This window comes from Electrona antarctica, assembly GCF_951216825.1.
Source record: "Electrona antarctica genome assembly, chromosome: 3".
NCBI classification, from domain to species: Eukaryota; Metazoa; Chordata; class Actinopteri; order Myctophiformes; family Myctophidae; genus Electrona; species Electrona antarctica.
Window position 1 is genome coordinate 26544453 of NC_136808.1, and position 22282 is coordinate 26566734.

A 22282-nucleotide genomic window follows, 5' to 3' on the forward strand; every position below is an offset into this window, starting at 1 on the left:
AATGCTTTCACATTGCAGCGATCCGTATCAGAGTACACTTAATTCAACTGTATTCAATGCTTTCACATTGTAGCGATCCGTATCCGAGTACACTTCATTCAACTGTATTCAATGCTTTCACATTGCAGCGATCCGTATCAGAGTACACTTTCATGGACAACAGTGTATCCCACCAACTCAAGGCTGGGCACTGCACTCCCTGTGGTGGCGTGGAACGCGCGTGTCAAATTTGTAGTCGTGGGGAAAACGGTTCTCGAGTTATGTGGATTACAGACATATGTACGTACGTATGTACACACATACAGAGATGTGGTGCATTTATAGTAGGATGAGGGGATCCATTTAGATAAATTGTGGTAATGTTATTATATTACACACTCCGATGTATCTAAATGGGGCCTCCTCATTCATACAATAGCATCATATAAGTATAACGCTTGAGTTTGACTCTATGGTCTTTTAGCTCTGTTATAGTGCTCGGCTGGGCCTTAAGGCAAGTTCGACTGACTGTCGTTATCGGCTTTTCGCCACAGGGGGGAGACAAAACTGCACGATAGAATGAAAGGCAAACCTAATAATGAAATGAATTCAGTGTTTCACACACGCACGCACACGCGCGTGCACACACACGCACGCACACGCACACACACACACACGCACGCACGCACACACACACACACACACACACACACACACACACACACACACACACACACACACGGCAGTGTAGGCCTATAGAGAAACTACATTTTGGGCTAAGCCTAACATCAATATGTTTAATGATCTTATAATATATTCTTAATTCTTCATACTGTTTGCAGATTATTCTTTTTTTTAAGCCCTAGCTGTTTATTAGCCTATTCATTGATTGATTGATTGATTGAAATATGTATTAACAGTTTGCAGAATTACAGTACATTTCAAGCACAAACTTAAGCAAAGACTGTTAACTGTGAGTGGACGACCCAATTAAGCATTACACTACCTTGTTCAATTCATCAAAAATTGCTTTTGGTTGTCAAAATGATGAACATATTGTGCATTAATTTGTCATTGATTGATCACAATCAATTTGATGTGCACAATAGGCTATAAAGCGCATAATATCTTCAACATAATAATCAATAACTCAAATGAATGTTGATTTGATCCTATTCGGGTTTTTCCGAATGGGGAGGGGGGGGGGGGGGGGTCTTCTGCGCCCAACTTGTGTCGCCTCAAACAAACCGCTATCCTACTGGTCTCTGCATGTGCGAGAGAGAGAGAGAGAGAGAGAGAGAGAGAGACACACACACACACACACACACACACACACACACACACACACACACACTTTTATCGGAGCTCACAGACAGACAGACATACAGTATGCACCGCGATTAAACTATAACGGCTGATAAAAGCCGCATCTGATCTGTACAGTAGATCGAACTGGTTGATTGATTGACCATTTTGACAGCATTATATATTTCGGCTGCATGATGGTCTGGAATATCGGGGATTAGTTGTGGTGTGGCTGGCGGTGCATAGGATACTGGCAAACCTGAACCCAAACCAAACCGGGGGCTTTATTGGAGAAATATCACTTTCTATGTGGATCTCATTCTCCCACATGAGCGCATAACGGATCCCCGAGAAGGTAGGTGTTGATTCTTCACCTCAACCATCTCCGTCATGTAGCCTAATTCACATGTTTGTTAACATAACGTTGACTGGGCGATGGGGTTTTGTTGTTGTTGTGTGCTGTATTTATATTGTCGACAGACAGTGTAACCTGGATAAGAATATTTTAATCACACGATCGGTTTATTCACGTGTCTGTCTGTATCAGGTCTGGCGGTGGTGATGGATGGTGATGTCTGTGCAAAATGTTATCAGAGTGCAGAAATAGATCGTCTGAGAGAGAGAGAGAGTTTTTTTTAATAAGGTCTGTTAGCGTAACGTTGAAACTTAAGGCAGACAAATAACCTTTAAATGTCAGCATTCCATTCCATCCTGACAGCCTCATTCAGCCAGTCAGTCACTGTTGTGTGTGGATTTGATGCAGGTGAATTTTCGCGATTTCCCCTCTCCCTCTCCCTTTGCACACAACCAACATGGATCATGGAAGGCAACACGTACACCAGGAGAGTTGTCCATTAGCGTGATTACAGCCTATCTAATCTATGTGTTGAACCCCAAGACTTGTTTTAATTCCACATCCACAGGTTGGAAGGAACCCGATCGGTGAGAAAAGGGTTGGAACCATGAGGCTGTTAATCCCTTCAGTTCTCCATGTCCTAGCAGCCCTGATCTGCCTGATGATGTCCACTGTCCAGGTATGGAGAATGAATTAATTAATGAATTAATTAATTAATTAATGAATTAATGAATGGATCATTTAAAACCGTGTGGTTCTCAAACTTTTTCCACGTCAAGGACCCCCAGATTGTCACGTAATTAATTAGCCTGCAGACCCCCCATTTGAAAAGACTATAGAGCGGTGCCCGCTGTGGCACTGCCCTACTTGGAACGATGCAAGTTGGAAATGCATGCCCCACCCAGTTATTGTGTATGTATGTATGCCCATATATGGAGTTCTTTGTTAGGCATGGCCAAATATGGATCTATGCAGATGTCAGAACAGATTTGTGACAAACAGGCCAGCTCCATTTTATGGAGGGCAGGGTCCGGGGCCCTGTCCAGGGGCCGGGGCCCTGTCCAGGATCCGGGGCCCTGTCCAGAGCCCGGGCAGGGTCCGGGGCCCTGTCCAGAGCCCGGGCAGGGTCCGGGGCCCTGTCCAGAGCCCGGGCAGGGTCCGGGGCCCTGTCCAGGGCCCGGGGCCCTGTCCAGAGCCCGGGGCCCTGTACAGGATCCGGGGCCCTGTCCAGAGCCCGGGGCCCTGTACAGGATCCGGGGCCCTGTCCAGAGCCCGGGGCCCTGTACAGGATCCGGGGCCCTGTCCAGAGCCCGGGGCCCTGTCCAGAGCCCGGGCAGGGTCCGGGGCCCTGTCCAGGGGCCGGGGCCCTGTACAGGATCCGGGGCCCTGTCCAGAGCCCGGACAGGGCCCGGGGCCCTGTCCAGAGCCCGGGGCCCTGTACAGGGTCCGGGGCCCTGTCCAGAGCCCGGGGCCCTGTACAGGATCCGGGGCCCTGTCCAGAGCCCGGGCAGGGTCCGGGGCCCTGTCCAGGTGCCGGGGCCCTGTCCAGAGCCCGGGCAGAGGCCTTTTGTGGCGGTTCTGGACAACCGTGGGTCCGACCGACTCACTGCACTGCACTCCCTGTGGGGGTGTGGAACGCGAGTCGGTGGAGCGAACGGTTCTCGAGTTACGTGGATTACAGCCGTACACACATACAGTACATACACGTACAGAGACATTACATGGTTCATTTATAGATATATGCCAGGGATTCCCATTTTAATTTCAAGGACCACCAGATTGACATACATTAGGAGTCGGACCCCCATTTAATGGCATTTCTATCTGTGGGACCCCAATTTATATTGTAAAATCAAATTGAATGTAACTCTGTGTACACATGTACACTATAAATGTAATCTATCATTTAGCTGGGGACCCCCTGGAACTCCCTCAATTACCCCTGGGGGTCCCCGGACCTCACTTTGAGAACCACTGATTTAAACTGCCACATGTTGGCCTCTGATTATTGCTCAGCTTGTGTGTTTTGATGTAGGCTGTATGTCTCGTTCCATGATGATGATGATGATGATGATGATGATGATGATGATGATGATGATGATGATGATGATGATGATGATGATCATGATCATGATGATGAACAGGAGAGCTAGTGGTCGTGGATGCGATGCACACATAGAGGCAAAGGTTTCACTTTCAATGAGCCAATACAGGGTTTTTCAACAGGTGGTCCGTGGAAGTATATTGCGTATAGTATAGTATAATTAATTTAGTAATGTAGGATTTGTTGATTTCTAAAACAAAAAAATCTTTCCACTAGTTGAGAAACGGGAAAAAGGTAGTTAGAATCTCAAGAGGGGGAAGTTAGTGCACCGGATTGTCTGGTTGAGTCATTATTTAGGAAAATAAAATAATTCTTAGTACAGTAGTTAATGGACAAACCCATTTTGGGCGGGAACCCTTTTTGGTGTTTTAACCATTATGTTATACTTAAGCTATTGACAAATAGCAGATCTACAAGCTCATAGCACGGCACCGAGTGCCGCGCTACGAACTTGTAGGTCTGCTATTTTTTTGAGTTTTGGTGCAACCACTCCCTTACGGAGTTATGTGTGTGGGTGGCTGGGTGGGTGCCTGCCTGGCTGGCTGGCTGGGTATGAGCACGAAAACAGCATGGTTGTTTTTCACCACCTGTGCGCAACCTAATACACACACAAACACACACGCACATATTAACTGTATATATGATGATTTTGAGTGTGCCAGTACAGTACAGTGACAGTACAGTACAGTACAGTAGAGGGTACAGTAGAGGGACCGGCACACGGTAACTCTGTCATTTCTGAACCGTTTCGGACACGGGGCGGCACGCCGGAACCGGCCCGGCCCCCTGGGCGCGTCCCTGGGGGTCTGGATTCAGAAGACATTTGTAGAATCGTCCTCAGGTCTAAATGGGTTAAGAAACAGCTGGGATGTATACACATGGGATGCGTAGTAAGTGTTACAAAAGCACTAATCTTAGCCGATATCCTCACCCAACACAACATTGGTCCCCAGGTTGATTCTAAGTCAGGGTGGTGGTCCCTTGTTCATAATCAGTTGAAAACCCCTGAGCTAATATGTATGGCTATGTATTTGTGTTTATTTTCGATTGGACTCTTTTTGACATAGCTGGCTACTGTAGGCTTGTCATTGCAGATATTATGTTATTCTTTAATCCTAACTGTATTAACGTTGAACGACCACCAGCTCCGTTATTATTCAGACAGCCTGCATTAGTGATATATGCACAGCCGTTGAGCAGTACAATAATCAGTCCTATGATAACAGTATAATGGTAACAGGTACGGTCGCCCCTAAACCATCTCGCCCCCTTTTTTTCCCACCGACCTCACGCCGACCGCTCGGTGTCGCGGTTCTTGTATTCTTTATTTTGCTTTACTGAGAATAAGGTTAGAAATAAGTTAAGGGTTAGGCATAGTTTTACTGGGGTTAAGTTAGGTTTAGGCATAATTTTACTGAGGTTAAAGTTTAGGAATAAGGTTAGGTTTGACCGTTTAAGCATCATTTACTTGGGTTACTTTAGGAATACCAGGCCGAGCAGTTCCACCGGATGTACACCAGGGGCGAGTTGGTAAAAGGGGCGACTGGCCTGGTATTTGTAAGTATTAGCCAAATGGAGGGTGCATTTGGGCAGTGGTGTAAAGTAACTAATTTACTCAAGTACTGTACTTAAGTACAATGTTGAGGTAATTGTACTTTACTTGAGTATTTCCAATTTCCAATACTTTTACTTCTACTCCACTACATCTCAGAGCCAACATTTGTACTTTTACTCCAACTTTTACAATTATTTGAAAACTTTAGTTTAGTTACTTTAGAGATTTCAATTTTGACTATTTAACCACTTCAACCCTATATACAGTACATTTCGTCCATTTGAAAATAGCAGATCTACAAGCTCACAATGCAATACACATTTTGAACTTTCGAAATGGGACATTCTGTAATGTGAGTACTATTAATACTTTAAGTACTTACTTAGTGCATACTTACTACTTCTGTCAGTCATAATGGCTAATCTGATCTGAAGCGTACGTGGTGGTGAATTATTGCAGATTTGCAGAGCTCAGAATAGCTGTTGTTGTTGTTGTCAGTGCTGGGGGAAAAAAAAGGTTGCCAGATTATTGTTGTTGTGCCTGTGTACTGTACTGTATGTGAGCTGAACTGAATGTAACTGTAACTTCCTTCTATGAAGCATTGTGTGAAGCCAGGCGGGTGATAAATATAGAGAGAGAGGCTTTTAATGGAGGAACTGGCAGAGAAAGGACACGGTGTATTAATCCCTGACAATTGGCTGCCACGGCCAGGTGCTAGCGCTGCTGAAACCAGCTGAGTGAAGTGACCTTTAGTGCTTTGACCATGCAGGCCCTGTTGTTGATAGACATACACCAGTGGTTTTCAACCCTTTTCACATCAAGCTCCAGTATTTCTTTGGCATTTGAGCCACGGATCACCATTGTGATGACATTTTAGCCTCTCGTAGAATATTTTGTTGACGTTTGATAAGATTTTGTCCAACCATTCCATGCTGTATTGATGTTGGGTATACCATTAGGAGATATAACAGGCAAACGTCGATCAAAATAACAATTCTTTCTACATTCTACAATTGTGTAGGCTTCTTGTAAATTAAGTAATGCAAAATGTAACTCTTTGAGAGTGTATAAAATGAAATCATATATGGTAACTTGACCCTCTCAAGAGTTGAAGATCTATACGGGTCCATTTGGTTTACGAACTCTCCGTCATTTGGCTGTGAGGAGCCCCCACCGGGAGGATGTAGACTCGTAGAGCCTTCGTCCTACTCCTCCCGCCCAACACTTCCCGCTTCTCTCCCCCAAAGCCGGTTGAAACGCGTCGTGCAATAAAACAGCAATGAAGAAAATCTAATCTTGTCCGAGCGTCTCTGGAGCGTGCGGTCCCTTCCTCTTCTGAGGGAAGTTTTCTTTGGTCTGCATTTCATACCTTGCCTCCCCCCACTTGGATGTGCACGAAAGGCTATCTGTTAAAACCTTATATTTTTTTAAACGATGCAATACTTCCTCATCAAAGTTGGTGTTGTGACAGTTTGAGGGTCCAATGGAGTTAAGAGGTTTTGTCCAATTAGTTTTTTACTACTTTCCATTGGTTCAATATTTTTGAAACAACACACAGACACAAAGGGTGTTCAATAGCACTGATTTATGGAATAAAATCAAAAACCTAAAAAATTGAGTTATGAGGATTTAATGAAACCTACAAATAAAAAAATCTTCCCCCCAAGGGGTACCTAAGCCAAAAAAGTTTGGGAACCCCTGATGTAGATGATTAACAATAATTTTAACTCTTGAGAGTTAATAAGGGTCCATTTGGTTACTAACTCCATCTTTTGGATGAGGACCAACTGGAACCCCCTCAAGGACCACTGGTGGTCCCTGGACCAGTGTTGAGCCAATTGATCACCATAGCAACCCCAGCCTAGGCCTGATTCCCAACACCTGCTAAATCCTCCAAACCTGTATCTTGATTTGAATCAATCAAGAAGAACAATGAAGGAGAGATAGACAGGTGTTTTAGTAAGCCCCTTCCTCCCCTTTCACTCATCTGCACGTCCAATTAGCTAGCCTCTTTCTGAAATCCAACCTGCCACACGCACGCACGCACGCACGCACGCACGCACGCACGCACGCCCCAGTCCACTGCCATGGTTATCAAACTCACACCTGTGGATCAGTCCCCCTCTGCTATATTATATCTGTATTATATAATTCATAATTATGTGTATGTGTGCATGCGTGTGTGCATACGCAGTTTACGCATGTAACGTTCATGTGTGCATGTGAAAGAGAGGGAGTGAGAGAGAGATCTTGGTTCTTTCTGAGAGGATCTTTCATAGATATGGGCAGTGAGCCATATGGAGAGAGAGTGAGAGAGAGAGAGAGAGAGAGAGAGAGAGAGAGAAACAATATTGCCTGATTAATTATGAATGCATCAGCAGAAGTCACGTTGAAATGAATTTGTAAAGTTTGCTGAGTGTGTAAGTCAAAGTCACTCATCCTTTGTGAGTTTGCTGCTCCGGTGTGTATTCCTTAGACTCGTTAGATTTAAAGTTACCTTTGGACAGCCAGTGCACCGACCGCTAAGTTGCTTGTCATGAAAATCCACTTTAACCCATTTTGGGGCGGGAACCCCTTTTGATGTTTTAAGCATTATGTTATACTTAAGCTATTGAAAAATAGCAGATCTACAAGCTCGTAGCAAGCTTGTAGGTCTGCTATTTTTGAAAAATCGTGAAAATGTGGCACAAATCTTTTTAACTCAAAGAGCCAAAGTTTTTAACTCAAATCTTTGTTTCTGGGACAACATATTTCAGATGGGGGTTGGCAGCCAATTACATATAATCTTGGGGAACCTTGACATGAAAATGTTTGAGAACCACTGACATAGAAACATGAGGTTTTCAGAAAACTGTCAACAAATGCCCCCCTTTCTCACTGAAAATGTGACAATTTATTGAATTGCCAATGGCAGGACATGTGAAGTTCTCAAACGGCACATCTGTATGCATTACAGCAGGGGTCTGCAACCTTTTTTAAATGATGATAAAAGGTTTTTATTTTCTAGATCGTCAGTGTGCCATATCAACATGAATTAATTTTAATGACATATTTTGATTGTCCACAAATATAAAGCTTTTTAAATATTTTCTTTCACGTTGTTATGATGATCATTATAGACTCAGAGCAATAACAGAGTTCAGTTTTAATGAATGTAAAATGCAGGATGTAATTTACACACAAATGTGAGGGACTTCATTTATTTGACTGCATTTCTTTTAAATAGTTTATTTAAAACCAAAAATACTCTCTCACACACTTGCCAGTGTGCCAGTGATCACCCTCCTTTGTGCCAATGTTGCCTACCCCTGCATTACAGCATGCTGACTTCAATGAGGTCAACTGAATGGACAGGTTCAAAGACTCTGGGTGCAGTCTGTCTGTATACAGTTGGGTGCCACCGATATTGTCCCTTATCATTTGACCCATTTAGGCCTGACCTCAAAATTTAAAAAAATCCTTCTAAATCCTCCAGTTTTCTGAAATAAATATTTTCACGATTACAAGCTCATAGCGTGCCACTCGGTGGCGCGCTATGAGCTTGTAGATCTGCTATTTTTCAATAGCTAAATTATAACAATGTTTAAAACACCAAAAGGGGTTCCCGCCCAAAATGGGTTAACTGTCCTTTTGCACAGATCACGCAAACCTCAGCAAAAAGAAAAGGACAATATCGATGGCCTCCAGACAGAAGGGGTTCAAGGTAGATGGGATTTATTTTGGGGGGAACAGGTTGTAATTTGGCTGGCAGTTAGTGTGGATTATGACAAGCAGACCTGGGATCAAAATATATACGCTTGATTGCCGTTTTCTGTTCAAAAGGTATGCTGCAAGACTTGAAGCTCACCTTTTTTCTTTTTATTGTCTCTTTCATTGTCTCTGTTCACTTCACTATTTGGTATTTCTCTGTAGTAAAGATGTCTCTTCCTTTTTTTTTTTTTTGTGGCTTTCGCCTTTATTTTATATTTTTTATAGAGGGACAGACAGTAGGCTGACAGGAAATAGGGGAGAGAGATGGGGGAGTGACATGCAGTAAAGGCCGTCGGGATCGGGAGTCGAGCCCGCGGCACACTGCCAGACTCGGACTACCGGCCAAGGTGCCTGGACCGCTGAGCCACAGCCCAGGCCGATATGTCGTTTCCTTTTGGCCTTTTTGGTAGAGCAGCGAACAAGTTTCACAAACATCTCCAAAGTTGTCCTCACACGGCCTCCACACTTTAAAAGAGTTTAAGAGAAATGCACCCTGCATTGAATTATAATAAGGGTCGTTTTTATTTCTGGAGCCAAAGGTTTCCGAAGACTTTCAACTTTCTTGCTGAAACTCTTTCCCATAATAATTTAAATTGGATTCTTGCATAATACTAATAGTGCAAAGAGGGTGAGTTTGTTTACTAGCTTTATCTCCCGAAGCAGAAGTGAGGGGGCATCGTGTGTGTGTGTGTGTGTGTGTGTTTGCGTGCGTGTGCGCGCGCGCGCGCACATGCCTGTGTGTGTGCGCAGATGCCTGTGTGTGTGTGTGTGTGTGTGTGTGTGTGTGTGTGTGTGTGTGTGTGTGTGTGTGTGTGTGTGTGTGTGTGTGTGTGTGTGTGTGTGTGTGTGTGTGTGTGTGTGTGTGTGTGTGTGTGTGGGTGGGTGGGTGCATAGCAGTGTTGATTTCGACAGCAAATTTTTGTTTTAGTCCACCCATCATCTTTTAGTCCACCCATCATCCATCTACAACCGCTTATCCTTGGTCTGCCCCGGGGGTCTCCTCCCAGTGGAACGTTGTTCATGCAATCTGTTCAGTTTCAATGGACGAGTGATTATTATTGAGGTACCAAAATAGGAGAACACAGACTTACAGTTCAATGCAGCAACAGTGAAAGTATTGGCTGAAAAGAAAAACCCAGCAGCCTTGTGTCACGCAGAACACTATAGGAGACGCTCGAGAGGCATCCTAACCAGATGCACGAACCACCTAAGCTGACTCCTTTCCAGGCGAAGTAGCAGTGACTCTACTTGTTAGTTTAGTGGACTTAATACCATAAGATGTCGGTCGGCTGAAATGTAAGTTGGCGGTGCCTTGGTGGCGTAATGGCAGATTTTGCACTTGGTTGCGTGCTGAAAATAGCAGATCTACAAGCTAACGCGTCGCAGTGCGACACGTTGTGAGCTTGAACAGCCGAAATCATGAGAGAGAGAGAGAGAGAGAGAGAGAGAGAGAGAGAGAGAGAGAGAGAGAGAGAGAGACTCCTGAACATACTTTGGTATATGTCATATCCCCGAACGGGTATGAACTAGTTATAGAAACGGAGAAAGTGAGAGTTGCACTCATCTATACCTCTGTGACTTCCTGTTAGCAGCACATAAAGCCCGCGGGGCCTGGCTGGTGCCAGCCTACTTCCTGTCATCCTTCAGCCTGGCCCTTCAGCCTGACAGCTGTTCAAACACAGTCCCTGAATCTCCTCTTTATCGCCATCTCACCCACTTAACCCCCACCCACCCAGCACCCAAAACAGACCAGCACCCTGCCCTTCCACTCTCTCTCTCTCTCTCTCTCTCTCTCTCTCTCTCTCTCTCTCTCTCTCTCTCTCTCTCTCTCTCTCTCTGTGTGTCCCCTGGCCTGAACACAAACAACGGGCGGAAGAAGTCATTTCAGCTTTTCCCTTTCAGCCTCCTCTGTAATGCCACACAGTGGCTATGAGCTATGGCCTCTCTCTCCCTCTCCCAGGAGGAATGCAGTCACACATCAGCCCATTGTGTACTTATAAGACCATGGAGCTGAGAATGGAAGGGCAGCCACGCTCTGCTGGGGAGAGGGAGGGAGGGGGGAGGGAGGGAGAGGGAGAAGGAGGGAGAGAGAGAGAGGGAGAAGGAGGGAGAGAGAGAGGGAGAGACATTATATTGGGGGAAAAAAAGCAATTTTCTCGGTTGGGTGGCACAGTTTGAGTTAAATCTGATTAATTGATGTAAAATGGACTTTGCTATTGTGAAATGTAATGGGAAATCTCAACACGATAAAAAGGCAACGTTTCCTTACTTTGCAACAGTTGGGCTCAGATTGGATGTCGCTGTGAACAAAACAAGAATGACACGTATATCATTAACTGCCAGGTGAAACAATCGCTCCCTGTTGTGCATCTGTCCCCCCGTTTAGTTTTTTTACGTGTATGTTTCTCTGTGACAACCTCGCGGCCGTTGTGTGCGTTCGACATGCTTTTGTTGGTTCATTCACTGTGTGTTGTTGTGTCACTCCAGTTAGCTCATAACATTAGCCGCTGTAGAGTTATACTGCGGCGTTGCAGAGTCTGGGTTAACACTTCCGCGTTGCGGCCTTTCAGGGCTTAGGAGGCACTCCCATTCTCTTTGGCCGTATTTCAGAGTATGGGTTCAGACTCGGGGCAGCCAATCATGACTATAGGTCCTCAAAGCCAACCCGAGAGAAAATAGGCCAGGCTTCACCTGGCCAAAAAGGCAAAGACGTTTAGGGATACGGGGTAAGGCATGTACGAAAATTGGGCCCCGGATTTTTTTCTGTGTAGCTCCCGTATGTGTGTCATTGAAAATGAATGACATGTTTGGCCATGCACTGTGTATTATTATCCCAGTCTGAGAATCATGCTGCAAGAGTTGGTGCAAATAGCCTCAGGTGTCGCAGACACGGGTAGGAAGAAGGTGGTGATGCTGTGGAAATGGGTCCAGTTCTTTGCGAGGTACAGATAACGGCGCACAACCAGTAGGTTGGCCAACTAAAATCTAAATTTGCTGCCAAAAACCACACTGCTGAGCAGGCCGCAGGGGCATCCCTCCCCGGAGATGCTGCGTCGGTTGTCGTCCAGGTGGTAGGTGACGACCACACAGGAGGAAGCAGCATAATGGCGCCTCGTTGCGCCACGCTAGCGTAGTGGAGGCTAGTGGTGAGAGGACAAACCACACGCTTGAGGAAAAAAACAGCCGACGCGGCCGGCAACCAGGGCTATGTGTATTTAGCAGTGTAGCAGCTATAGAGCGTCGCAGTCCTGCCCCCTAAATACTTCTTGAAAAGTCTATGAGGAAAATAAACGGGGAATAATTTCCTGGGCCCTGGTAGGGGACGGGACTGTGATGCTCTATAGCACAGCTCCGGGCCCAGGCGTAACATGCATGTGGTAATGCGGGTCGCCTGGTGGAACTGGACTTGGAAGGGACCTTGTCGCTCTGCAAGCTTTGTTACTTCTATTGTTGTTGCCGTCGTTGTTGTTGTTGTTGTTATGGACCATTTGTTTTCCCAAAAATAAACTGCCCGCCACTGAAGTGGCACCTGTGCCAAGAGATGAGAGTTGATTCTTTTCTCTTTTTTCCCCTCTCTCTCTCTCTCTCTCTCTCTCTCTCTCTCTCTCTAACTCTCTCTGCGTCAGTCACTCGGCCACTCCCCCCCCCCGTGCTCCGTTCAAAGGAAACCCAAACCCGGTCGGGCCAGCCCAGGACCGATGGAGATATCCATCTGGAGTAATTAATGTAATGTTGACCATGTGACTGTCTGGCCTGAGCATGTTCTCAGCCTGCTCATTATTTATTCACAGTCCCCGCCCAGTGTTTATTATTCAGTAGTGGATTCATTACGTCTGGAATGCGGTTATCTCTTCACGGCGTTCCGCTGGACCGCTGGGCAGCGGTTTGCAGGGTTTATTTTTCATTATTCAGTGGCGTTCCCCTCTCTCCCCCTCTCTCTCTCTCTCTCTCTCTCTCTCTCTCTCTCTCTCTCTCTCTCTCTCTACCTCGCTCCTTCTCTCCTTCCCAGTTGTTAATTTTCGTCGATTAAAACTGACACAAAAATGTTCATCGACTACCTTTTGTCACTGACAAAGTACGCATCTTCCCTCCATCCATCTTCAACCGCTTATCCGTAGTCGGGTCGCAGGGGAAACGGCTCCACCAGAGAGCTCCAGACTTCCCTCTCCCTTTCAGTGGGACGTGCAATGAGGACCTCCCCTACGGAGACTCCTCGGGAGGCATCCTAACCAGATGCCCGAACCACCTAAGCTGGCTCCGAGTCTCTCTCGTATGACTGAACTTCTCACCCTATCTCTAAGGGAGATGTCAGCCACCCGTCTGAGAAACCTCATTTCGGTCTCTTGTATCCGTGACATTATTGTTGTGGTCATGAACGAAGGTTGCTCGGTAGACGAAGAGCTTTGCCTTCTGGCTCAGCTCTCTTTCCGTGACAACAGTGAGGTGCTGCGACTGCAATACCGCCCTCTGCCTATTATTATTATTATTATTATTACTCATGATACCTGCATGGTGCCCCAAAACACACACACACACACACACACACACACACACACACACACACACACACACACACACACACACACACACACACACACACACACACACACACACACACACACACACACACACACACTCAGTTCAGGTTCAGTGTAAGTCCTGTTATTTCAGCCAAAGGTGAGAAGTGAAAAGATCACTTCATATCCACACACACACACACACACACTGTACGCACGTTCATGTTCATATGTGGATGGATGTGCGCGAGTGGCAGAGTGCGTGTGTGTGTGCGTGCGTGTGAAAAGCTCTTTCATACACATGGACAGTGTGTCCATTCACTCTGTTCCTGTCTCTCTCTGGAGCTCAGCCAATCAGCTGGCTGGAATCTGTCTGTGGCTCTGGAGCTCAGCCAATCAGCTGGCTGGAATCTGTCTGTGGCTCTGGAGCTCAGCCAATCAGCTGGCTGGAATCTGTCTGTTGCTCTGTAGCTCAGCCAATCAGCTGTCTGGAATCTGTCTGTGGCTCTGGAGCTCAGCCAATCAGCTGGCTGGAATCTGTCTGTGGCTCTGGAGCTCAGCCAATCAGCTCGCTGGGATCTGTCTGTGGCTCTCCTCCGCTAACATCTCTCTGCCTCAGTACATGCACTGTGTACTCTCTGTTAGGTCAGGGTTTGAGGTAGGTTGTCATTCTAATGACAGTCGGACCAATAGTATGTCTAAACTAAAGCCTGTACCCGCCATTTGAAAATAGCAGTTTGTTGTAAATCTCACGATAATCCACACCTTCAATCACTTTATATCATTCCCAGCTGATCCAGGCCGCAGCTCTGTAGCTGAACTGGGGAAGGGGAGCACTTGATTGCCTTACACACCATTGCCGTGCGGGCGTCTAAGCACCTCCCGCGCTCATATGACCGTGAATATGTGGCTCCGGGCGGCCTCGTAAAGACATCAAGCGCCTCCTATTCCCCCGTCACAGAGACTGGCCGAGTGAAAACAAGGAAGACATTTTAGGTTAATATTGCTAAATGTTTGTAACCTGAGGAAGGTCGCTCTCTTAAAACATATATGCTTTTGAACCTAGCAAGTGGCGGTGTGCGGGTGTCCCTTCTTTCTCCTACGTTGTAACCGTTTTAGAAAAGCAATGAGCCACGTGAGGTCCCAGCCTATACCGTGTATTTTATAATGGCTTGAGAGGCTTATTTTGTTTTAATCTACAAGCTCACAATGTGTGACGACGCTGTTATGGAAATAATATATGTCCATCCGGGTGAATGTATATCTTAGAAGTTTATTCAGAAGAACAGCAACAAGCAAACAACATCTACTAGTCTAGCAGGCTTAGCCTGCATCACTCCAACTTTCTCTCTCAGTACATCTCTCTCTCGTCGTCTCCATCCCACTAGCCTCCCCAGCTTCTCCGTAGGTCCTCTCTTATACCCCAGAAGCAGGTCCACACCTTCACAAAGGTACAATACAGACGCCCTGACTGTCTTGGCTGTCGCCCCCCTCCTGAGACAGGAGGTGTGACATGGTCTTTTACATACAGCTTGATCAAAGGGTTGATTGGATTAAGACAGGCTTTCAGGCCAAGGTGTTGCTCACAGACACGACCAGACAGACTAGCATGGAACAATATACTATATAGATTTGAGTTCATATTTCCCACAACATTCCCCCATTTCGACAATCTTGTCGATATAGAAATATATTTTGACAATTTGTCGACATTACAGAAATATGAAATAAAACAAGTTACATATACAGGCATTAAGATTACATACAAACAAATGCATGCCTAAAATCAAAATTTAAACATATATAGTGTCTTTCCACAGTATGAAAATATGATACAGAGTTCACGAGAATACATAATTGAATATGGACAAAATAAAAGATAAATTAACATTTATTTTCTAAAGGGAAAATATCAAATACTGGCCACATATTTGACTGTCAAAAACCCTGAAATCAATGCATGTCATAATAATAATACAACAGTCCAACAATTTGCGATAAGAAGCACAAAGATAAATAAATGCAACATTAATTCATTCATTCATAATCTCACAATACAGTTATGGAAAGATTCCCCTGAAAAACATAATTACTCTATTAAATGTACCCTTACATTTTATCACCCATGTGAATACATACAACATTAGCGTCTGACCAAGTAGAACATGTAACATATATGATAGGCATCCCCGCAGGTTTATTTTTGTATTGGAATATCCCATATATAACTAATCACAAAAATAACAGACACTGAAACGGCTTGAAAGTCCACAATTCCATACACCTCTATTAGATGTCTAATAATTTAACCAAGCCAGGCTGCAAAAGTCCACAATTCCTCACACCTCTATAGGTTATAATTTTTAAAAGCAGCCATTTCCCATGTCTATATGCATTAAACACATTGTCCTTGTACTGCGACTCCAAGTTACCTCATCATATATTCTCATTTCTAACTATACAATGGCCATATACTGTATATTCATAAAACATGGATCCTTTGACATAAATAATAGAGACATAAATCAATTCATAAGTTCATATAATATAAAGATACGTCAACCAAAACGATCAAATCAACACCACTCAAACTTAAATGCCTTAAAAAGTCAAGTCAGTATCACTTAACATAACAATCATCCAATAGGCTACTCTATTAAATATTCAAAAATGCTAAATAAAATCAATTCCCTTCAAAACGTCAAAAGCCTACAGTATATGTGCACAAGAAAAGGTTCTAGTGTCAACCAAAACGATCAAATCAACACCACTCAAACTTAAACGCCTTAAAAAGTCAAGTCAGTATCACTTAACATAACAATCATCCAATAGGCTACTCTATTAAATATTCAAAAATGCTAAATAAAATCAATTCCCTTCAAAACGTCAAAAGCCTACAGTATATGTGCACAAGAAAAGGTTCTAACAAAACGTCAAAAACCTACAGTATGTGCACAAGAAAAGGTTCTGGACATGATAAATGAACATCTGCAGTTTGTTCATTCAACATGGTCCAGAAAATCCACTCATGTGAAACACAAATTATTTATTATCTACCTTACAATTTCAATTTCATTTTATTCTCTGTTCCCCCCACTCTCACTTACATACACAAGTGTCTGTGAGTGAGAGTCCATTTCCAACATAGCAAAAATAGCAGATCATATATTGAGATTTTAACTCACTGGTAAGTTTGAAAAACACTGATCCAGCAGGATAAAATCTTGGTATTTTTACATTGCTTACTATTAACTAGTACCTACATTTGAAAACTGGGACTGGGACAATGTAACTGGGTTTTCACTTTGTAGTAATAATTCCTTCACCCTACTATGACATAAAATGGGTGTCACATGGATCCCAACCGCAAACGGTTTTGGTGGAGTGACAATGGTCTGATTTGAATCTCTATAGCTTACTTACCCTACACTACAGGTTTAAGCCCAGTCCTTTGAAATACAGCCTGGTCAAAAGACCACATAGCCACAGGTGAGACCCCCCTCAAGGTGCCAGTTTTTGCTTTTGTTTTGTAGGGGAAAAAATGCTGCTTGATAAATGCCTACACAAATATTTTTTATGTTTTAGCTTCACAAGAAAGATTTTGATATTGCTTAATAAAGGCTTGAATCCGTGGCACACACATCCTTTCTGAGGTTGAGTCAAAGTGTTCTTGCACATTGGCAAAAAATAAATGTTTCGTCTCAGAGTCCAGCTAAATAACTTTAGTGACAGAAGTACGTTACTGGTTGGAAAAACGGGAGGTTGATTCAGCAGGATCTCATTGTCCCCTGACCCTTACTAAACAAATGCAGCAGGGCTACCATTTCTGGACATTTTGAATAAAGTCACTTGTCATCAAACTTGCTAGAAGTGAGGGCGCTAGACAGGTTCAAATGTACTGGTCTGGTATTGCTGTTGCATTAGAATGGAAAACAACAAAGCTGTTGGCATTTACCTCCCATGGGTTAATCTCCTGACTGCTCGTGTGGGCAGTTGTGACGGATATGATCCCCACTACCACAGTTGTAGCAAAGTTTCCACCGTCTTCTCTCTCGGTCTTGCTTCTGCCTTTGATGAAATCGCCATCCATCTTGCCTTCCGTGATTCCTGCACTGTTGTTGCTGGAAATGCGTCTGTCGTGCTGGAACCTGCTTTTGTGGAATCGGTTCCTTGTAGAGCATCTGTGGTGTTGTTATAGCGTGCCCCTCATAATACATCAGTCGTGCTGTTTCCAGCTTCTTCTTCCGAGTGTCTTCCTGTGTGATTGCCAACCTTTCTGCATGTTCCGCATGTGACCAGACCAGGTCCAACTCCGTACTCTCCCAGCCTATGCATGATGTCATGACTCCGTCATGAATGGATGGCAACAATCCATGTACCAAAACATTCTTTAATAGGTGGTTGTATGCTGCATTATCATAGGTCAGGCCAGCATGTCTGTTGAAACACTGCTCCATCCTCGTTCTGTAGATGTCACAGCTTTCATTATGTTTCTGCTTAATGGAATGGATTTTATTCCAATCTGTACGGACTGGGTAGGCCTCCCTTATCCTCGAAAAAAGGCCATGTGCATTTTGTAACTGTCCTGTGACAATTTCCTTCCTTGGTCCATTTACATCAAAATCGCCTTTCAGGTGTGGCCATTTCAGTTTGAAAACTTTGCGAAACACTGTTTCCAACTCTGTTGCGGATGGCTGATACATTAATATTAAATCCAACACGGATGTACACCAGCGTTCCACATTTTCGGTCGGACATGGGAGATCCTTCACAATTTCCCTTACTTCTTGGGTCCAGTTGTGTCGGACCTGCACTGTTTCAGAGTCAGCATCACAGATTTCCTCTGCAGCTTCAGCAGGAGGTTGTGGGTGTGGATTTGCAGGATACGACATTAGTGGAAATGTCTGATGTGGCCCAGCTTGGCTGTGTGTATTGATCTTGTGTGGGGGGTTGGTTTGATGAGAGAACTCTTCCAGCTCTATTTCCCTCCAGCTCATAAGTTTATCATGTGCACAAGGGTTGGCAGTGTGTACATCTCCGTCTTCCAGTCTGGAGCCATCACAACTAACGGTTCTCGCAATTGTGTGGTTGTCTAACTTTTGTAGGGCTGTGACAAGCTTCCCCAGGGTTCTACTCAGCTTTTCCTGTAGAGAAAGTACCGTGGCTTCAATCTGTTTCCTTGTCCTTTGTTCCTCTTCAAACTGTCCCTCTCTCTTATAACTCAACTTGCCTCCCATTGTCCTCCTAAGTATGGTTGCAAAAACATCTACTTCACCTTCATGTCTTTATTTCAGTCCTTGTGGTTGTGTCACCGTAGTATGGTTAGTCTCCCTTTTGCTTGATTTGTCTTCCATCTTCTCGAACTGTTCCTCCAAAAATCGTCAGAAAGATTTGTTAGTCCTGAGGTTCATTTGAATGGAGTTATCCGCTCCAGCAGAGTAATCCAGTCCCATCTGGGGTGCCAAATTGTTATGGAAATAATATATGTCCATCCGGGTGAATGTATATCTTAGAAGTTTATTCAGAAGAACAGCAACAAGCAAACAACATCTACTAGTCTAGCAGGCTTAGCCTGCATCACTCCAACTTTCTCTCTCAGTACATCTCTCTCTCGTCGTCTCCATCCCACTAGCCTCCCCAGCTTCTCCGTAGGTCCTCTCTTATACCCCAGAAGCAGGTCCACACCTTCACAAAGGTACAATACAGACGCCCTGACTGTCTTGGCTGTCGCCCCCCTCCTGAGACAGGAGGTGTGACATGGTCTTTTACATACAGCTTGATCAAAGGGTTGATTGGATTAAGACAGGCTTTCAGGCCAAGGTGTTGCTCACAGACACGACCAGACAGACTAGCATGGAACAATATACTATATAGATTTGAGTTCATATTTCCCACAACAACGCATTGTGTGCTTGTAGATCTGCTATTTTCAACATTCTGTACTTTTACTCGGGTACATTTTGAACTCCGGACTTTGTAACAGAGTATTTCTATATTGCAGTATTGATACTTTTACTTAACGTATAAAATGTGAGTACTTTTTCTACCACTGCCTTCCTCAGTGTCTCCTCGCCCACTTTCCTCAGACCCCCCCCCCCCCTCCTCTCTCTCTCTCTCTCTCTCTCTCTCTCTCTCTCTCTCTCTCTCTCTCTCAGTCAGTTATGAATCTACAGCATGGTACAGATCAGTCAGTTATGAATCTACAGCATGGTACAGGATCAGTCAGTTATGAATCTACAGCATGGTACAGATCAGTCAGTTATGAATCTACAGCATGGTACAGATCAGTCAGTTATGAATCTACAGCATGGTATAGGATCAGTCAGTTATGAATCTACAGCATGGTACAGATCAGTCAGTTATGAATCTACAGCATGGTACAGATCAGTCAGTTATGAATCTACAGCATGGTACAGGATCAGTTAGTTATGAATCTACAGCATGGTACAGGATCAGTCAGTTATGAATCTACAGCATGGTACAGGATCAGTCAGTTATGAATCTACAGCATGGTACAGGATCAGTCAGTTATGAATCTCAGTGCAGCACAAGGGTACAAGGGATCCAGTTTGGCCAAGGTGTATAGCAAGAAAACCTATCACCATAATCCAACTGGGACAGAAAGAGACCAGTGACCAGTTTTTTTGCGAGCTGAACAAGCAAAACAAGCCTTCAATCTATAGAAGAAGCCCAAAGTGAATTTAAGCTTTTTGCCCAAATAATCAATATGAACATTTGAAATGTATATTTTTTTATCCAACCAGAAAGCAAGGTATTTGTAGCGCGCCACCCACTCGATGGGGATTCCATCTATAGAGTGGAGATGTTCACTGGGGCTGAAATAGCGCGTGGAGTGAACAACAAAGGTGTTATTGATGGTATTTCATGTACTGTGACTTTAATAATGTCAAAATAGGTCAACGTTATCACATTTGGAAGTAATCTGATCATTTTACGATGTGTATTTAGTCTGAAAAATACTAGGCGGATTTTCACATATTTCATTGATATTGATAGTCTTGCAATTTGATATTTAAAATAGATATTTGACAAGGGCTCCTAGGCTAAAATCCTTTAGTATGTCCTAAAGAAGACTCATGCAAAATTTGGCACTTTTATCCGCAAGTGCACTATTCTCCTAAAAAGGTGCACTAAGCCACAGGACTAATAGCTTTTAGCTCTCTCTCTCTCTCTCTCTCTCTCTCTCTCTCTCTCTCCCTCTCCCTCTCAGAGTGTGTTTACTCAGAGTGGTGGTGTTTGTTGTCTGTAAGGAGGAGCAGTAAAAGGTTCCTCTAGCTGTGCCTCATAAAAAGCGTGACCCCTCAGACCTCTCTCTCTCCTCTATTACCTGCGCTGGGCTGCCTGCGGGCGTCGCACACCATTAAAACCCCTCCTCACGGGGGACATTAAAGCCCGCAGTGTCATTGGACGGCCTCTCTTAACAACCATCCATCTCCGTGGAGATTAGGGATAGAGCGAGGAAGCGGCAGGGAAGGAAGGAAGGAAGGCGAGAGGAAGTGTTTCCATTTTTGCCGCAGAGGGAGAAGTAGGAATATTCCTCGTTGGACTGTGTTCTGTGGAGCAGTGTTGAACTGTCGATGTCGTCGACTGACACTACGACAGAAAATGTCCTTTTTTCCACTGACAAAAACTAAACAAAAACTAAGTACAAACTGAGTTGGTGACTAAAACTACAGTATGACTAAATATATTGACAATTCAGTTGTTGGGGAGGGACTAGTGGAGAAGAGATCCAGTAGAAATCCAGTAGAATTCGTAATTTTACGTTTGTAGATCTAGAACTAGGCTGAACGAATGCAACGGGAGCAAGTCTGACCCAAGCCAACACTGCAACAAATCACCGATCTACAAGCATAAATGACAACTGGGTTCAGGTTCAGGTTCAGGTTTATTTGTCATATGTATAAATACAAACAAACATCTATAGTGCAAAGAAAAAGACAAAAACACAAAAAAGTGCAAAGTGAAGTGACAATACAGTGCAATACAGTTCAAGGTCAGCTGACAAGTGTAGATCAGAGATCCATCTGCATCTATGAGAAAAAGGGGGTAAAATAGGTCGTTACACAACAAAAACAAAGTACTCGTATCGGTACTCGTATCGGCGAGTACTGAAAATGAAGTACTTGTACTTGTACTCGTACTCGGTCTGAAAAAAATGGTATCGAGACAACTCTAGCGAGGTCGCTTCTCGCCCTCAGGGCGTCTTACTGGTTTTAGCTATAACTGCCTGCATGACTCCAGAGTCCACTGTCTCTCTGGGACACTTAGAGTTGATTGAGTGGACTGCTGTGCGAGTCGTATTGTCAAGAGCCTCTTAATTATCTCAGGAAGCGAGTTGTTCATTTGATTTAAATAGCCTGTGAGTCACAGAGACACGCACGCACGTACGCACGCACGCACGCACGCACGCACGCACGCACGCACGCACGCACACAATGCACAATGCACAATGCACAATTTACAACTTAGGCATTTATCAGACACACTTATGCAAAGCGAGGCGTATGAGTGGCGAAAGAAAAGTAGCATCAGCGTGACACCATGCTGTTAAACAACAATCCCAGCATCTGTATTTAACAACATGCTATCATGTCTAAATCACTGGTTCCCAAACATTTTCATGTCAAGGACCCCCAAATTGACACTCATTAGCCCGCGGACCCCCATTTGAAAAGCTATGCCAGGGAACCCCA

The 22282-nt window shown here is 44.4% G+C and overlaps 1 protein-coding gene across 1 annotated transcript in view; it reads left to right on the forward strand.

Moving 5' to 3' along the window:
- Positions 1–1536: 1536 nt before the first annotated feature.
- Positions 1537–22282, forward strand: part of adamtsl3 (ADAMTS-like 3) — a 207147-nt gene continuing 186401 nt past the window's right edge. Inside the window, exons 1-2 of the mRNA XM_079496541.1 lie at positions 1537–1639; positions 2208–2318. Of these exons, the coding sequence (XP_079352667.1) occupies positions 2247–2318 (72 nt within the window). The 5' untranslated portion in view covers positions 1537–1639; positions 2208–2246. The remainder of the gene's footprint in view (positions 1640–2207; positions 2319–22282) is intronic.